Raw genomic sequence first — 19,359 nt, forward strand, 5'->3', positions numbered from 1 at the left:
CGTGGTGGACGGTGGACAGGTCTAGGAAGCTGTCTGGGGTCTCTTATAAGAGGGATCTAATCCCATTCCTGGGGACCACACCCTCACGGCCTAATTGCCTCCAAAGGCCCACAGGCTGCCCAGCAAATGCTGTTGGATCCCGTCCCAGCAGCGAAGAGCTCCCTGGCTCCATTCACCTTCTTTCACCAATCTGGCAGATGGAAACCAGTAATCCACACTGCACGTTCTTCAGTGAGGCCGGAATATTCTCAGAATTTCATTAGCTTGATGTGTTCTCCTGTGTGCTGAGAACCTTCCTGGGCTTCTGCCCACTTTGGCACTCGCTTGCTGCTTTTCGCTTGCTCACTGGCTGGCTGGGAGATCTTAGTATGTTCTGAAAAGTAATGCTTTCTTTGCTATGTGTGCCGGAACGTTTTCTCATTAGTGGCTTACTTTTTTTCTGATTAAGTTCATCTTAAAATCACCCTTTTCCATCATGGTTTCTAATTTTGTGTCTTGCAAAATCCTGTCCAAAAATGTCACAAGGACCATCTAAGTTGCAAGGTGTTAACCTACCCAATCGGATGCCTGTGTGGTGTGAGGCAGAGATCCCACTCCGTCTTCCCACCTGGGTACCAGGCGCCCCAGAGCTGTTGGATGGATAAACACGGATCCTTCCTGGTGGAGAACCAGCTTCCACATGTGTGGTCCATCTGGGTCCGTGGCTGCACGGAAGCCACACGAAGTCACTCACTGCAGCTTTCCGGTGAGAGCTGCCATCTGGGCAGACAAGGCCTCCCTGATGGCCTGTGAGGCTCACACTCGTCAGGTGGCCCAGCGGCCTCATACTAGTGCATCCAGCTCTCGGCCTTGTCCGTCCCCGAGCTGGCGGATCGCATGTGTGTGCAGGGGACCATCTTACACACTTTCTGGGTCTGGTCTCACCTTGGCCACCACCCCCTGCTCAGTCCCCTCTCCTGTCCTCCGGTTGCTATTCTAGACCTTCACCCCCTACCCCACTCTGAGCATTTTGACAACTGCTGGCAGACTTGGGCTGACCAGCTGGGGACACTCCGCCTTTTCCCCCCACACAGACTTCCCTGCCTGGGCTGCCGTCCTGCCTCCCTCCTTTTCTGCTCTGAATCCAGCCCCAGGGACCTTGCTCTATCCTTGTCCCTTTTCTTCCCTGCACTTCACAGTTTCCTCGCTGGCTTCCTTTTCTAGGTCCCCAGATTTCTTTCATCTTTAACAGTGAAAGAAAAATAGGATGAAACAAGTTCAAAATTCCAAGCAGAAACAGAAATCCTTTTGGTAGTGTCTGTCAAGAATTCTAGGGAACCAGTGGTGTGGGGTGACGCACCCTCCCCTCTGCCCCCACATGCCCCCCTACACGGCCCCCTCACCCCATTGGCCTCAGCTGCTTCCTCCCTGCGGGGCTTTCGAGTTCCTTCTGTAGGCGGGACAGTGTCCTGAGCATCAGACCTAATGTTCCGTTGCTTCCAGACCTGCCACCTGGCTGCCTCAGGTGCTCATCAAGCTCGATGTGGAACTTCCTATCGTGCACCCCCTCCCCGAATTCTTCCCGTGCTCACTCCAGGCAGACCTGAGGGCTACTCTGGACAACGCCCTCTTCACCCACTTGCTGGCAAAGTCCTGTCCTCCTACCCCCTAAATATGTCTCCAGATCACCCGTATATATACTGCAGAAAAAACAGAACCGTCATCACCCAGAAAGGCATTCCACACACGCTTGCTCATTGGTCTCCATGATCCTCAGGCATTTAAGAGGTGTGCATGTTCTGAAGGGCGTGGGGACACTCCACGATGCCATCTGTGGTTGGGTGCCTGCACCTGCCTCTCCTTCGGTCGTCCTACCAGCCAGGACGGTGGGATCTGACGTGGCTGTGCCATCTGTACAGGCCCACGCACCTGGTGAGGGCCAGTCCCCCAGGTCTGCGGGCATGGGCTCCTCCCACTGCATACACCGTGTTCCAGCTCGCTGAGGAAGCACAGCATGTACTAGGTTACTACAAGCCATGCCGCGTGTGCAGCCTTTCCACAGCAATCCTGGAGAGGGTACCTTGTGCATCTGTGAGCTGAACTTCCTTCAGTCCTCAAATGCTTTCACGTGTTCAAGATTCCAAAGTATATGGAAGGAAGCTACTTCTGACATCTTTTTGTTACTTTTCACAGATTTTATATAGTTACTCAACATAAAAGCATAAAATACTGAACTCGTTTTCCTCATTTACATGGTACAAAGCATTTAATAACAAAAATCTCTTATCGTGAAAGATGATTTTCACTAGAGCAGAAACACTGTCCACGATCGATTCAGAGAGAACGTAAAATACGTTCCATTTCATGATTTTGCCGTCTACAGGAAAATCGCCACTTCAGTGTGTCTAAATGCAATTACTACCCTTACACTCACTTTTATGAGCCGTGTGTTCTTTCCTGTCTTACTCTGCAGACTCGGGAGGAGAGCGGGGAGACCAGCCTGCGGGTGTGCGGGGTTCCACATCCCCCCCCCCCAGAAGCCGCGCGTGCCTGAGTCCCGCGATCCCCTCAGGATCGATTGTCTTCGATGACAATAGTTCTTCCAGGGAAGGACTCAAGTTCAACAAATATGTATCGAAATTCATATTCGCCACTTTCTGGGTTCTGAAAAGCAAACATATTTCCAAGTGTTAGTTCTCTCCCCAGCGCCTACGTCCCGCTGCATCCGAGCCCTGAGTCCCCACACAGTCCCCGCCATGGTCCCCACACCTCTTTCACTTCGAGATGCACTGTTCCTTGCTTCCCAGGCTCGGAGCCCTGGATGTAGAACTTCACACGCATGTGTTTCAGCCCATCCTTGACGTACTCAATGAAACTGCCGGGAAAATGAAAGAGCATGGCCTGAATGGCCTGCATCTAGAACTCACCCGAGCTCTGCCCATACGAGCGACCCGCGGTACCTGACGTGCTGCCTTCGCCCGCGGCGGGTCGCCTCCCCGTAGCCCTTCACCGGCTCACCAAAGACACTGATCACCTGTGGGACACACCGGCTCTGTAAGGGCGCCTTCTTGTAAGCTTCCCAGGGAAACAGTTTTTGACAAATCAAGTCAGTTTTGAGAAAAAAAAAAATCATTAAACCTGCGACCCTTTCAAAATGACAACTCCAACGAGAACACGGGAAAAAATGAAATTATGCAAAACCCTCCCACAAAGAGAGGGAAACGGGACTTCACCGTGTGACCTGTAGTTGCAGAGCAGTGGAGGCCGAAGCCACATTGTTCTTTCTTCCCGCAGAAAATCCAAACACCACGAAGTGTTCAAATGGTTGGACGTTTTTAGTGAAATTTATCTAACGGGGTCTAATACTAAAAGCTACAAGGACAAAACATTTCTTGAGTCACTAAACACAGTGAAATAAAACAAGTACAGGTTTCGGCAGCTACATGGACGTTCGCTTCACCACTTTGCTTTTGACAAAGACCTACGTGAACAGCTGTTCTGAGAAAAATCCAAAGGATTCTGGTGTTTACGAAATGGTAGCTGCCTCCTCACTTGAGGAGAGCAGGGGAAACCCTAACAACGATCTGTTTACAACAAACCAGACCCAGAGGCATGAAAGTGATTCCGAAGGGAAAACTCACAATCACATGGAAACGTAGTTTTTACTGAATTTAAGGTGCAAATACTTTGGAGCCTTTCCAAAAAAAGAACTAGAACTGGAATGTTCTGTACTCCCTGCTGCTTTTCCACTTACTCAGCGCTGGGTCTCCCTGCCTCCTCCTCCACCGTTCTCACAGGCCCAGAGTCCAACTAGAAGAAATCCACAGGTTTAAGAGAAAGATGCCAGAGACCGTTAGCCTGAGGTCTTCTCCCTGACAGGACTGGAAAACCGGTGGAGTAAGCGGAGTGGGGGCCCCAGGGAAACCGGTCAGGGTGGCTTCACATGTGTCCCCTCACTGGGCAGTGCGTGGTCTATCTCGGGCATCACTCCCGGGTCTGTGCACAAAACCGCCCCGGTGGTTATGGTGCCATCTGCCATCTTCCTTCCCAGGACGAGGACTAAGATTTCAGTGAGCAGTATTTTTCAATGCTGAAGCTTTCCATCCAGGGGGGTAGGAAATCGGGCACTTCACAGGCTTTCTATCTGTGACTGGAAAGCACCACAGAAAGCCCTCTTTCTGGACAGGACCCGTAACAGAATCGAGGCAACTTTTCCACATGTCGGCCGCCTCCAGGAATGCTTTACAGGCTGTGCTTAAGTGCACAGGCTTTGGAGTCAGATAAACTTGGGCTCAGGCCCTGACCGGCCCACTTCCTGCTCAGCGATCTCAGTGGGGCTACCTGATCTCTGAAGTGTGGGTCTCCCCTTCTGCAAACAGCAGAATACTATCTAACACACATGGTTTTTGTGAGATCCAAGAAAGATGCGCTGAGCTTAGTGCCTGGTGTCTAATGTGCCCAAGGGTCAATAATTCTTAGGATCAGGAGGTCGTGAATCAGGCTTTTTAAAAGACTAGAAACGTCACGTGAGTTTAAAGGTCTAGGCACTTAATGTCTACGGCAACTAGTAAAGTGCCTCTCTTGCATAATTAGGATGAAATCCCCCTACAGGCCTTTGGGCGACGGAGGTCTTGAAGCATGTCAAGTATGGAACAGAGAGCTAAAAACAATCACCATCCAACCATTATGCCTTTGTTATCATACAACCACCACTAGCCTCAGAACCAAAGTGGGTTCCGCCCACTTCCACCCATCGAAGTTTTCTCAGCATCCTCAGAGCATGTGTAACTCGATCCGAGGACTCACCTCTGGATGTGATCTGCATTTTTCTAAGGCTTTCCCATAGATCTTATTAGGACTGGACGAAGAAAACAGTTCTCTGAAAATCGTGTAAAACAGGCCACCTGAAAATTGTAGAGAAAGGAGATCAGGCAAAGCAAGAGCAAGACAAAGGAGGAGTCATAACGATTTTGGGGGTGTTCTACTTGCTGTGTCTGACCTGTGATGCCGATTCCAATAAGAACCACCACCAGGTAGGTAAAATCTCTCCCAGCTTCCTTCACTGTAACGAGAAAGCACCGCCCAGTTACGCATGTGCCCTGTGAGCTCCTGCTCCAGCGCTTTCGGGGGGTGAGCCCACACGCGGGACCCCTGCCTGTGTTCTGGGGCGCAGGATCCTGGTTCTGGGGAGCCGAACCACCTGAGCAAAGTTTTCAAAAGAACCTCGGCAGAATTCTGGGCCCAGGAATCCGTACTTTTATTGCATTTGTTGCATTATAAAATTTGCCTCCTTACTTTCCCAAGTGATCCAGGCCCTCGGCTGGAACAGGTTAGGCAACCCTGGACACGTTGTGCTGTTCGCAGACCAAGGCAAGTGTCCGCTTTGTGGGCCTCGGTCCAAGGCCTCAAACTTGGTCCTGGCTCTTCACGGCCACGTTCCCGCCCGGTGGGCGGGCCACCTCCTCTCCTGGCCGCGCACGATAAACACAGAACGGGATTTGCCAACAGGAACTCGCCCGGCCACACAGATTTGTGAATCAAATGACTTAGAAAATGGGGAATCTGCATAGATACTGCACTTTGTGTTTTCAACGCTGATAAAGATGAGTGTGTGGACTAACCGGAAGCTCTGAGAGCGAAACGAATCCAAGGTGTCACCATGGGACGCACACACGTGCACGTATCTGCATGCGCTGATGGAAGGATCTACACGTTTGAGCTGTTTTACCATTACAGTCACAAATGCACCTTCTTCACTGGTGCTGAAAACGTGACTCACGGCCCGATGTTCTGTCTATAGGTTAATTTATTGGCTGCAGTAAGAACACAGATTTCTGGAATATAAATTTACAGACTTTTCAGAAAAACAAAATGTTAACAGTGGTTGTTGCTATTGTTTTCTCCAAGTTCCCCTTCTGTACACTGAGCTTCTATTACTTCCACAAAATAAAACTTATTTAAAAGCACTCTAGCAAAGAGTAATCCTCAACTCCTCCAGTACAGGTTCCTAACCACAAAGAGGGGATTCAAAAAATAAAAAGACTGCATCGGCCCAAACCTAAGTCATGGCTTGATCCCCACAATCGCTGTCAGCCCACAGTCCACGTCCTCGGGTGTAGAGAGGCCAACAGTGAGAACTTCTCATTTTATTAAGGTCACAAAAGATACTTAACAAATATTAACTGCCAGGTGTGTGCCAGCCCCAAGGTGAGGACACACTAATGGCCATACTGTAAGTTGTCGTATTAGTCCCTGTTCCCAGATCAGGCCTCTGGCCCCAACACCTGAATCCTGACTGCCCATCCAACACTCACACCAGTCTTGCTCAGGGCACCTGGAAGGCCATCTTCTCTATTTATGCAGCCACAAACATCTGTTGTGGATCTACCGTGTGCAAAGCTATTATCCACAGTCTACACATTTTCCAAGTCTGTTTCAGCATCATTTCACAGTTGTCTTCAACACAAGCTGCTCCTTGCCCACATTCCTGCGATTCTCTACCCCTCCTACCACAGGGTGCTGTGCTGAGCCACCCTGATCCTCCCCTCAGGACTGAGCCTCCTGATTCCCTCAGCCAAGCTCCCCACTAGGCAATTCCTTCATCTGGAGGGTGCCCTCTCACCAGGGTCAGGGCCGTTCTCACACCCGATGCTTGGCTGGTGCTGAAGTAAAAGGTGCAGCCCCCACGCCTGAAGAGGGAAGGACTGTGATGTGCCAGTCCAGTCCCAGGGCTCCCCGGGGAATAGGCAAATATGTGACCCAACTTGTCCCTCTGGGTCATCCTGCTTCTCATACTTTCACAGATGTGTTCTCAGAGCACTCCCAACAAGCCTCCTGTATGCAAATCCCACCTACAGCACCTGCTACCAGGAGCGGTCCCAGAAAGTAGCTCTGAACTGGGACTTCGGAGCTGGACCAGTGGCCGCAGGCCGCATCGAGGCCCGTCCCTGGTGGCAGAGCACAGCCGACAGGACCGCATGCGCTGCTGGTGCGCTTGCAGCTGTCCCCAACGGTGACCTGGGATGTGGTACTGGTAAAAGAGAATGCGGATTGGTACCACATTTTGGGAACAAGCCATCTTATGAACTCAGACTGGATGGCTGTCGTCGGGGGACCACCAATGCACTGGATGAAGAGAGAAGATGAGAATAATTACCGAGGAAGATGAAGTGCCAAAAAGGCAGAGGCCTCCTGGGGAGCAAAACGATGCCCCTCTGTTGTACCCAGAGGGCAGAGAAGCTGTGAGGCCCAGGGCATAAAGGGAAGCAGAGAGGCTGGACTCTCAACCCCAACAGGTCTTCATGCCGAGTCCCGGGTCCTGATGTGGGAGGAAAGAGGAGCTGAGGCTTGGTGTGGGGACATCTAGGCTGATGCACTCAAAAATCCTGAGTCCTCAGGATCTCCTGAACCCTTTGGCCTTGAAGCGTCAGCTCTTTCTCCTCCTTTAAGAGTAGGTGGGGGCTTCCATTTAGCAAGACATGTGCTCTGGCCAGGTTACAGCATAACTGGGAGGAAGGAGGAAAGGACCATGACCAGAGGGAGCTGGAGGCCCCACCGGCAGGTGCTAAGAGAGCACACAGGTGACGGGGTCCTGAGGCCAGTATGAAGGGACACAGAACAGACTAGTGAGAGTTGGTCAACACGGGAACACTCTTCCGTGGTCACGAACTGAAGTCTGGCAAGCACCCCGGAAGCTGATGCAGTTAGGTTCTATGCTCTTGGAAACATGGAGAGAGGATGGTCCACATTAAGTGAGGTGAAATGGCAAATTGTGGAGGAAAGGATGAAAAGGCTCAGAGAACGGGCATGCTAGGATGGGTATAGTAAAGGCTGAAACCCACTAGCCGACTGTCCTGTCAGAGGACCCGGGGACACAGAACAGGGTATCCTGATGGTGGGCCGTGACACTTGAACCATCAGAAGCCAGGTGGGTGCCACCACCACAATGAATGGCAAGGGTGGGGTGGCAGCCAGGGGTGTCCGGCCTGGTGATGCCACTGCAACGTGGTGTTCCCAAGGGCAAGACTGACGGGTAGCTGACAAGGACATCAATCAATCTGCACAATCCTCAGGAATTAATTATGGGTGACCAGGAAGCTGAAGGCAGATGCCCCAACGCAAAGTCATGAGGACTGGCTCAGTTTCTGGACCTGAGCACCTGAAACTTACCCAGACTCCCACTAGGAGGGACCTGACCACATACATAGGATTCCCTGGGCCTTCACCAAAGAGCCCTATAGTCGTCAACTTGGTAAGCATACACTGGAAGAAGAGGAACACCCAAACATTTCAGGGTCTGTTGGACAGAGTCTGAGATGACAGTGACACCCCTGGACCCAAAGTCACATGGCGCCTCTTTTAGGTTTACATAGTGGCCATGTAATATGGAGTGTGACTTGTAATAGGCTCACAGCTGGGTCCACAGATTTATTTGGTTATCATTTATTTCCAGTGTGTAAACTGAATGGATATACTCGTAATTGACAACAACAATTCCTACTTTGGTTCCTCTGGGGGTGGATTGAAAGCTACCATAATGGGAAAAGCTGAATGGGAGCCTCTGAAACTGCACTCCCCCTGCCCCTCCCCAGACGGAGACAGTAAATCCAAAACAGTATTACATCCATGGGGGAGCGTCAGCCATAGTGCTACCTTAAGAAGACCCAAAGATACAAAGGCGGTGGTCACCAACATATTCCCATGTAACTTACCAGTCTGCCCCTTATAAAAATCAGGCAGAACCTGGAGTAGGACAGTGACCCACTAGAAATTCAACCACGTAGTCATCCCAATACAGATGCAATGCCAGATATGGTAACCTTACAGGAGCACGTTAACAGACTCATGGCTTTGGCCACTGACCTGGAGAAGGCCTTCGTTTCCAACTCTACTGAGAGGAAGCAGCGGTAGCAGTCTGCAATAACACGAAACAGGTAATAACATGTATATGTACGGTCTTGCCTAGGATTTGTTAGGTCTCTTACTCTGTTACAGTGTAGTTTTAAGGGACCTGGACCTTCTGGATTTTGGCTGTCCTGTACAGTAACCACACACCACACATGGCTATTTGAGTTTAATTTTAAAATCAAGTTAACTTAAAATTAAATAAACATTCAGTTCTTCAATCACACTAACGACATTTTAAGAGCTGAATAGCCACGTGTGGCTGTTGGCCACCATACTGAGACAGCATACATCTGGAATATTTCCATCACTGCATAAAGTTTTATTTGGACAATGCTGTTTGGACATTCTGCATAACATCACATTTATCCATTCTATCTATGCCATTATATTAGAGACAAAAGTAGTAAGGGGGACATGTGTTGCGAAGCTTGAAAACACATGTACTATGTGTGGGGGGGGATTAGCCTCAAAAATAGATCCAGGGCTCACCAACCACACAAACAAAAGTCTTAGGGGTTCACTCTATGGGGCATGTTGAGACCCCCTATCCCAAATAAACCACTGCATCCCGTATGTCCTACCACAATGTGTGACAGGTCCCTTTGGACTCTAGGTGCAGCACATTCTGCGTTTGGGAACGCTGCTCCCACTCATTCACTGAGTCATCAGGAAGACTGTCACCTTTGAATGGGGTCCAGATCAGGACCGGACTCTGCAGCAGGACCCAACTGCAGTGTAAGCAGTACGGTCGCTGGAGCCAGACGACCTGACACATGCTGTTGGAACAGGTCTATGCCTTTGTCCTCTGCATGCGGGCTGTTCCTTCATGCTCAACTTTTAATCACCCCTCACAACCCTGTTCAGGCTATTATGAAGGAATGATTACCTGTTTTACATATTCAGCAGACTGCAAAACAACGGGTAGGATCCAGTTAAGTTTTTCTGTTAATGTTGTTAAAAAGTATATGCATCGAAATGACATAAATATTAACAGTAGTCATGTTTGCATGGTATGATCATGGGCGTCTGAAGGACATCGATCAATCTTCCTTCCTACTTCCTCTTTGCTTCCTACTTATTTTTTCTACAAATTACTTGTAAAATGAAAAAATAAAAATTAAATTCATTACCTCATCTGTGAAAACTTCTCTGACTTTCCCTGACAGAATTACATTTCGCCTTTCCTATTAAATACGTCCTATTACTTCCCATGTCACCTGCTGGGAAATGATGTTTTGAACATGTTTAACTCTGTAGCAGAAAGAGTCTAACTCAGTATCTGGGCACAGCAGGCATTCAAGAGCAGTGTGGAGTTGACCTACGTGAGCTAAGCCCTAGGATTATGACTCGGTAGTAGCTCCTTTATTTATTCTACCCAATTACTCTGTATCATATACTTCCAGGTACTCTCTTTGTGGCACAATTACTGTTTTCACTGTTTTTATCCATTCTCTTCCTCATTAAGTGCTAACCTATTTGTGTATAGGAGTTCCTGGCACACCCGTGAGCATCCACTCAAGTGTTAAGCATGGAAAACGGAAGCTCAGGAAGTACTTGTGAATGGCTTTTCTAAAGAGCACGGACCTGGGTATCACACAATTAAGATGAGGAAACTTCGGTTTTAACTTTCCGTCGTGGAAACTGAGGAAGTGTGCCTCATACATGAAGAGCTAATGTTTGTCTGAAGGAGCGAATAGGACACTCAAGTGAGATGAAACGACATCTGTGAAATCTACTTACTTACACCCAACAATGGTTAACTTTTACAGCTCCACACTAAAACTAATAAAAGCTGAACATTTTTAGCCATAATTCAACAAAGTTATGTCAAAATCAACTTGCAAATCTGAGTTCAAGTCTGTGAAGAAAACTGTAGACCTATATTCTCAAAATTCTCAACTGTGTTGAAGGCTCTAGCCTTTAATTCGTGTAAACTGTTCTTCTAGCTTTGGCTCCGAATTCGTGCAAAAAGACACTCCTGGCTCTCGGCTCGTTAGTTGAAAGACCGACCATTGCTGTTACCTTTCTGTGACGTTGAGACGATGGTCTCCCCGGTCTCTCTGTGCACAGACACCTGCTTGCTGCTGTCCTCTTTTGCTCTCGGGGGGCTCTGCCCCTGCGTCCAGATGGTTTTCTGGGTGACGTCAGGGGCACATTTAGGGCGCACCGTTTTCTTTGGCTCTCGCAGACCCCAGCTCAAAGTGGGCGCAGTCTTCAAGCAAGCTTTGTTAAGCACTAAGTGTGGCAGAAACAGCCGCTTCCCGGAGGACCTGCGCAGCTTCTCCGCACACTGTACAGCTCGTAAAAAGGTACAAATCATGTTCACAGAAAACCGCTCCGCTCTGGAAACGTGACAACTACGAACAGCAAAGTTTCACCGCACAATACACACCCCGCCGGAGTGTACTCAGGTCTACACATTCACACCGCTAATTCTGCATGGCGTGTTCGGCGAAAACGTTAGCTCCCAAAAGAAGTTGCGTCCACCTCTTCTCGTCGGTGCTCTTTTTGCTGGAATTAAAACACTTTAATTACCTTCCATACTGACAGTCACACTCTACCCGCCATGCCTTTGCAAAGGAAGCTGGGAAACCTCGGGGAGTCCTGGGAATAGTAGTCCGAAGACCTCACTCCTCACCGAGTTACCGCAAGGGGGAAAGGCGCCAGGACTACAACTCCCACAGTGCAAGGCGGCCAGAGCCAGTGCCGGCCTTTTCACCACCTCCCAGAGTTCCCTGCGCATGCGCTGCTCGTATTTGGGACGGTAGGGGCGGGCGGGGCGGTTCGTACAAGTGCCAAGAAAGAAATTAGCGATTACAAACTGGGTGTTCTTGCAACTCTCTAGAGAGAACCGTGTAAACTGGTAAATTCTCAGTCTGACCGTGGCCTTGCCGTTCCTTAGCCTTTGCGTTTGAGTTTCTAACCAAGGAAACCAGACAGGAAGCACAAATTTCCCCAGACCCAGCAGGTGGGGAGGGACCCGGCCGCCGCAGTGCCCAACGCCAGTGCCCGAAACTCAAAGGCCGCTTGCCGCGCAGCGTCCTCACCATCAGGCCATCGGGTGTGGGAAGAAGCAGGGCCCCAGAAATTTCTAGAACGGCTCCGGGAGCCGGCGTAAAGGCCGTACCGCCAACCGTCCTTGCGCACGCGCGGCGGAGAACGTGCCGGCGTCGAGTGGGCGTGGCGCGGGGCGGTGCGTTCCTCCCTCCAGCTGCCGCTCCGCCTCTGGCGTGTCTGTGGAGTCTCCATGGCGACGGGACGCGGCCGGCTACTGCAACAGCACTGGCGCGGGCTCCAGGCGCTGCGTTTGCCGCCTGGCGGCGTCGGCGCGGCCCCCGGGCCCGCCGGGTTCAGGTGACTCTCGCGGGGCCGTGGGTCGGGTCTCTGCTCTGCCACCCTACCCCCCTGTTTTCATTCGTTCGGCTGCGGCGCGTCGCGCGGCTCTTTTTAGTGCGGGAAAGGTCTGAAAAACCGCGGGAGGAAATCTCTTCAACTTGGAAACGTGGGGTTACCCTAAGTCCTGATACAAGTAGACCAGTTTCCCCCGGAGACGTTATTCCTCCTTCACTGAATTCTAGGCAGTGCGAGGAACAGGGAGCCCTTGAGCGGCGCTTGGCGCGGATGCGTTCCGCCTGGGAGGGCAGGTGCACTTCGCTGGTCCGCACCTGCAAGCCGCCGAGAGGGCAGCGTTCCCTCTGCACCTGCGGGCTGCCTAGACTGCAGCCTTCCAGAACGCTCCCACAAAGTCGCTCGCATCTTCCGTGGCCGGAAATCACCTAGAGTCCTTTTTAGGAATCTGTAAGTTAGAGAGGTAGAGTCTACTGAGCAAAACGCTACCCATTTTCTGTCCCGTCCCCAATTCGTGAGTGGAGGGCACAACCCCTAAGCAGATAGTTCTGGCGGGCGGGTTGGTCCAGACGCATCTTTTCCTGGGGCAGAAGTTTCTGCACTGCAGACTTCAAGGCCAAATCTGCGTTTCTAAGCCAACCCTGAAGGGATGCCTATAGATAGCCACCCCTGGGTGCTCAGCTCCTAATCCCGTTTTCCCTAAGTGCTGGGCTTGTGCTATTCTTGTTCCAGTGTCTAGGGACCTGTCTCTCCTCCATGCCTCTTGGGTACCCTGGATCTGAAGGGTGGTCTTCTTCCACCACGGCAGGTGGCAGGAGAGGGGGCAGGAAGCAGGGGGTGGAGCTACCTTGCATGAGGAGCTTTAGCTTAATTCCAAGGGCAATGCTTCATCACAGTGAATGCTCCAGTATGTCAGAGGTACCAACATGCTATCATGGTACCTTATTAGATCCTTTGTATTTTATGGTGAGTGGTTCCTTCCTAGCTTTGTGCCCATCATCCCAGTTAGTTTGCCAGGTGGAGGGACAATACAAAGAACAATTTGCATTCTTGAGAATTCTCTTTGCTTGCAAGTCTTCATGATTTGTAAAATATAAAAATTCATCCATATTATGCTTCTAATAAACCAAATGTCTATGTTTAAGCATAAAAAATGATTCTTTTCCTTCACACTTCAACAAGTTAAGTTACTTTTTTGTTTCCCTAAATCTCCGAGACTATGTTCCATTTTCCTCCTAGGGTCCATTACCCACTCACCCTGGTTTCTGAAGTGGTGCTCTGAATCTTAGTATTATGGTGATGGTTGGTTCTTGAGAATAGCTGCGATGCTAGGCGTACCCCAAGCCTGGTGACAATTAAAGTGGTGACAGTGCCTTCAAAACTTCTGTTATGCAGGAGAGGAAAACTGACGTTTAAGTAGGAAGCTTGAACTTTAAATCAATTTGCCACTATTACAAAAATTAGTCTTTATATATAGAGCTCTGCTGGTGGGCCGCTGAATGATTTTTATGTGATGAATCTTCTGTTACTTTGTAAGTTGAATGAACTTCCTGGTGAAATGATGTAATTAGAGTGCCTGGCATGGGAGCCTGCATGTCAGCCTGTGATTTGGTGAGGTACACATTCTTTATGGAAAAGAAAAAATCAGAATGACTGTGGATGGTCTAAGTAGGTGGTTATTTTTATTGTATCAATGCAGAAAAGTTGGATTTTATAAGAAATCTGTGGTTCCCTTTTAAAGAGTTTTTTTTTTTAAATGTTTATTTATTTTGGGGGCAGGGAGGGGCAGAGAAGGAAAGAGAGAAGCCCAAGCAGGCTCTGTGCTGTCAGTGTGGAGCCTGATGCAGGGCTCGATCTAATGAACCACAAGATCATGACCTGAGCCGAAATCAAGAGTCCGACACTTAATTGACTGAGCCACCCAGGTGCCCCTCAGTGGTTCCCTTTTTAACACAAAATGTGAACATTTGTAAATGTCATAGACTGTAAGAAATGTAGCAGAAAGCATATCAGGTTGGCTTAATTTCTATCTGATCTAATTTTTTTTGGTTTATCAAATATCACAGTGAGGCTCAGAGGTTAATTTTCTTCCTTTTTTTTTTTAGAGGGTAAAATTTTCAAATGTATTACTTGAAAACTTTTTAAACTAAATGTCATCTTACTAATTATATCAGCTAAGTGTGCACTTAATTTTGTAGACCTATAGGTCTACCTGAGGACATGCATGGAACTTACAGATTTGTTAATTGTGCGAGCCTTAAAAATGTGCAGTTGGTTTATTTTATGGAGAAATGGAGATGTACTTTCAGTAATGCCAAAAGCCATACCGATAAGATGTAGAATGTAATATGGTAGGATGAGCTCTGGAAGGACAGCCAGGGGATGAGGGCCTCTAGCTTGGGACCTTAAATGAGTCACTGTGATTGCCTTGTTAGAACCATAGTCTTCTGATTTGTGAAATAGGGACTCTTGAGATCTCTTTTAATTATGGAAAAGCAAAACAGCAACAGACAGACTGTACTTCTCAGACAGGTGCCAGTGGGCAGGAGATGCATGGGGCATCCTTCTGACATGTAAAATGAATGCAGTGGCTTTGGGGAAAAATGTTAAGTAATGTAACTGGTAAGTACTATAATGCATTTGTATAATTAGATGACAACAGATAAGTTATCCAATGGAATGCAACATTTGCATTAATTTTTTGAGATCAAATAAGAGACTTCAAAGCATTTGTGAGCTTTCTGTAGGCTGTGCCCCCCAGATTTCAGGGCAGCTGGTACTCCAGAATGGTATGAATGCCTGTGAGAACCACTGCTTCTGCCTAAAAGGTTGTGCTGTGATTCCAAACCTCCTTCTTATGGGATTCTCAGTTTTGAAATTAAACAAAAATCCCATAATTCATTGCATATTCAATACATTAAGAAATATTGATACACAGAGTTCTAGTCTTTCAATTCTCTAGCCCCCATTTAGAAACAACCACCACCAGAGGCACCTGGGTGGCTCAGTCTGTTAAGCTTCTGACTGATGTTGGATCAGGTCATGATCCTAGGGTCCCGGGATCGAGCCCTTCGTTGAGCTCCACATCCAGCTCTGCATTGACAGCCAGGAGCCTGCTTGGGATTCTCTCTCTCCTCTGTCTGCCCCCCGCCCCACTCATGATCTCTCTTTCTCTCAGAATAAATAAACTTAAGAAAAAATCGACCACCACCTCAAAACCTTGTAATCCTTGAGTCATACTTATTACTGGTTAATGCCATTTTGTCTTTCCTTCCAGACCTTTTTTCTTTGTGTGTGTTTACTTTTAAGAGAGAAATATGAAAAATATGATTATGTAGTGTATCTTGATATAACCTGATTTTTTAAAATTGATATGTTGTTAATTTAGCAGCTTCTGTATGCCAGGCATGTTGTGGGAGCTGAAGCATCGGTAGTGAACAAAACTTATACAAAAGACCTGCCAATATGGAGCTTACAATTCCAGTGATAATGAGCAGAGTGGATAAGTAAAATGCGTAGTGCTGGGTGGTGTTATGTGCCAAGGGAAAAAAAATCAGGAGGGGGCCTGAAGTGTACGTGTGTGTGTAGTATGGATTGGAGTTTTTTATTTTGTTTTTTTGAGAGGGAGAGACACAGTGGGGGAGAGACACGGGCAGAGAGGGGCAGAGGGAGACCGAGAATATCTCAAGCAGACTCGCAGGCTCCAGGATGTGGGGCTCGATCCCATGACCTTGGGATCCTGACCTGAGCCGAAATCAAGAGTCCAGACACTCAACCAACCGAGCCACCCAGGCACCCCTGGATTGGGATTTTAGACAGCACGGCCAAAGGAGTTCTCAGGGAAATGGTGACGTGTGTGTGAATACTGGAAGGGGCTGAGGGGACAGGCCGTGCAGACGTCTGGAAGGCACTGTGAGCCTATTTCTATCTCAGACACTTTCACCTATGTTGAAACTGTCCATTTTAATTGTCTGGACATTGTTAACTGTATGGAGGCCATGCTATTTAACCAATCTCTGTACAGTTTCTGGAAGTATTTCAGTGCAGACAACTCTGAGATGGGCTTTGTTGAGTAGCATTTTTGGGCTCATTTACTTGCTTTGGGATGTATTCGTACAAGTGAAATTCCTGGCTTAAAAAAAATACATGTGCCTTTTAAAGATCTTAATGAACACTACCAGATTTGGCTTTTCATACTGTTTGTGCCAATTTATGCTTCCAGCAGTGAATGAGATGTTCTCATTTATTTGGTCCTTGCCAATTTGCTAGATTGAAATGGATAGATACAGCATATTAATTTACTTTTCTTCAATTCCCTTGGAAAGGACCTAGGGTAATAGATTTTATTTTATTTTTTGACATTTTTTGATTGAAGACATATGTATGGTAAAAAGCTGTTATCAATTTACTAATGCTTTTAAACAAATTTGTATTTGAGTGGCCCCAGCAGTATTCATTGAAGGTAAAGAAGCATTTCTCAGTCTTCACACAGTGTGTGTAAATAGGCCTTCAGACTTCTTGGTGTGACTTTTCATACTGGCAGAGGTCTGAGGGTCACCGGCTGGTAAATCCAGGCAGATAGTACTATTTGATGGCGGGGTAATAGAAATTCCTTTTACTTAAAGCTGTTGTGTTAGAAACTTCTGTCCACTAAAGATATTCGATCTTTGAGTATGTAATACAGGTTAGTATAGAATCATAAGAAGTTAACCACTTAAAATAAGGAGTGCTTTTAAATCATTTTGAAATATGTATGTTTAAAAATTGTGTATTATGTTGAGTGGTGCCCTCCAAATTCATGTCCGCCCAGAACTCAGGATCTGATTTTATTTGGAAATAGGGTCTTTACAGATGTAATTAGATGAGGACATAGTAGGTTAGGGTGAATCTTAAGTCAAATGCGACTGACGTCCTTATGAGATACACACACACTGGGGAGGTGGCTGGGTAAAGACGGAAGAAAGGTTAGAGTTAGTCATCTTAGTTGCCACAAGCTAAGGGACACTGAGGATTGTCAGCAGCCACCAGAAGCTGGAAGACGCAAGGAAGTGTTCTTCCCTAGAGACTTTGGACGGAGCATGGCCCTCCCAACACCTTGATTTTGGACTCTCGGCCTCTAGGACTTTAAGACAACAAGTCTGTTGTTTTAAGACACCTATTTGGAGGTAGTTTGTTAAGACAGCCCTAGGAAACTAATACAATTAGGAGATCGTGTTTCACCTCTTATTACTACGTGAGAGCTGGGTCAGTGGAGGTGAAGCTTTTCTGTCGTGGAGATCTTTGCTTAAATAGTACTTTCAACAGAAGTACCAAAATGTATTGCACAGGCAGAATTCTCTGATTAAAAGGGGAGGGTGTTGCAGAGTTTTCCAAATTAGGACCTCTTCTGCCCCTCCCTCTCCCTCTTGTGCAGAGCACAGAGTGGATACCACCGGTCTGCCTAACTTGTTGCGCTCCCAAGAACTCACGGGCTAGAAGTCAGATAAGACAGAAGGCACATTGAATGTGCTTTGCTGAAGCTGGAGTGGGGAGGCTGGAGTGGGGAGGCTGGGTAGCCAGCATTTTTTCACCTCGGGGAATTTGTCACCGTCCGGGATCTGAAAAGGTTCACAGCATCCACCTCTCCTAGGTTGAGGTGCAGGCATGCGGATGCCAGCTCATGTTTGCTGAGGGCTTATCATGTGCCAGCCGTTATGCTGTTTCTGAGGAGAAAAACCTATAAAGGGAAGACAGATGGATTCTTCGGCTGCTCAGAAACGTACGGGGAGCCATCGGGCAGTTTGATGTGCAGGTGTTGGCGCGCCAGCTCCACGGTGGTTCCATCCGAGCGGGCGAGCAATCCGCCCCCTGTGCCTCCTGGAGCAGGCTGTGCTTGTGGTCTAGAACCCTCCTTTGTTCGGGTCCTTCCATGGGGCTTTCATTCTTCCACTTCCAGAGAGATTATTGGCTTCCCTTCCAAGTTCTGGTGACCCTCATTTTGCCCCCAGTTGTTGCCCATATCCTTTTTGATCTTTAATCCACATGTATCCAGGGAACCAGTTGTTAGAAAAATGGGGGTGTTCAACTCTTGGTGAACAAAGTATGTACTGAGAGCAATGGCATTAGTGAACTGAGCATATGGAACGTACACTCTAGACTTGAGTCACATGCTGGGTGGGAGGTGGGCCAATAATTTGTGTGTGTGTGTGTGTGTGTGTGTGTGTGTGTGTGTGTGTGTGTGTGTGGTAAAGAAGCAGCTTCCAGACCTTTCCAAGAGAAATAGCAGATCCACCAGTAACTCTGTCTGTGGGCTGCTGCCTGGAAGCTGAAGGCTCTGGGCTCCATACCTGGGTGTTTCAGATCCCTACCAGGCTGCTGTTGAGTAGTGCTCATTTTGAGGGCTGATTTTTTTTAATGTTTTTTTTATTTTTTTGTTTAAATTTTTTTTTTCAACATTTATTTATTTTTGGGACAGAGAGAGACAGAGCATGAACGGGGGAGGGGCAGAGAGAGAGGGAGACACAGAATCGGAAACAGGCTCCAGGCTCTGAGCCATCAGCCCAGAGCCCGACGCGGGGCTCAAACTCACGGACCATGAGATCGTGACCTGGCTGAAGTCGGACGCTTAACCGACTGCGCCACCCAGGCGCCCCTTTAATGTTTTTTTTTAAATTTTATTTTTTGAGGTACAGAGACAGAGTGCTAGTTGGGGAGGGGGAGAGAGGGAGGGGGTTACAGAATCCGAAGCAGGCTCCAGGCTCTGAGCTGTCAGCACAGAGCCCGACATGGGGCTCAAACCCACAAACCACGAGATCATGACCTGAGCCGAAGTCGGACGCTCAACTGACTGAGCCACCCAGGAGCCCCTGGAGGGCTGACTTTAATAAAAATTTACATTAGTAACTTCTGAAAAGAACTGTGTGAAATATACCTTATTTCATTGAGTCTTAAAAGCTATTGATTATATTATTTACTATTTTTCATACCACTAAGACAGAAAGATGGCCAGTTAAAATATATTTCACTGGATGTGGGATATTTAAAATGTGGAAAAAATTATGTGCATGAGTATTTGGTGTTTCTGTGGCCGTGGTCGCCAGAGCGAGGGTTGCGGCCAGTCATTGTCCCTCCAAGACCAGCCAAGTT

At 48.1% G+C, this 19,359-nt stretch overlaps 2 protein-coding genes and 1 long non-coding RNA gene across 4 annotated transcripts in view; 1 reads left to right on the forward strand and 2 right to left on the reverse strand.

The window, feature by feature from the left end:
* Nucleotides 1-2,217: 2,217 nt before the first annotated feature.
* Nucleotides 2,218-12,048, reverse strand: TIMM21 (translocase of inner mitochondrial membrane 21). The gene is made up of 7 exons (XM_040478570.1): nt 11,934-12,048; nt 10,909-11,397; nt 4,979-5,041; nt 4,786-4,883; nt 2,940-3,013; nt 2,749-2,854; nt 2,218-2,643 (listed from the first exon to the last, which is right to left on the reverse strand). The coding sequence occupies exons 2-7, from the start codon at nt 11,204-11,206 to the stop codon at nt 2,548-2,550; spliced, it is 735 nt and encodes a 244-aa protein (XP_040334504.1). The 5' UTR covers nt 11,207-11,397; nt 11,934-12,048; the 3' UTR covers nt 2,218-2,547.
* LOC121032801 (uncharacterized) lies at nt 8,398-10,902 on the reverse strand. Its single transcript, XR_005791485.1, has 2 exons — nt 9,568-10,902; nt 8,398-8,893 (listed from the first exon to the last, which is right to left on the reverse strand). It is a non-coding gene; the product is annotated as an uncharacterized LOC121032801 (long non-coding RNA).
* An 8-nt stretch (nt 12,049-12,056) lies between the features above and the next one.
* The window catches only part of FBXO15 (F-box protein 15), a 49,330-nt gene continuing 42,027 nt past the window's right edge, over nt 12,057-19,359 (forward strand). For both annotated transcript variants that reach the window (XM_040478567.1, XM_040478569.1), the window contains exon 1: nt 12,057-12,240. In XM_040478567.1, the coding sequence (XP_040334501.1) occupies nt 12,134-12,240 (107 nt within the window). In that variant the 5' untranslated portion in view covers nt 12,057-12,133. The remainder of the gene's footprint in view (nt 12,241-19,359) is intronic.

This window comes from Herpailurus yagouaroundi, unplaced genomic scaffold (assembly GCF_014898765.1).
Source record: "Herpailurus yagouaroundi ecotype Mexico unplaced genomic scaffold, PumYag 142, whole genome shotgun sequence".
Taxonomy (NCBI): Eukaryota; Metazoa; Chordata; class Mammalia; order Carnivora; family Felidae; genus Herpailurus; species Herpailurus yagouaroundi.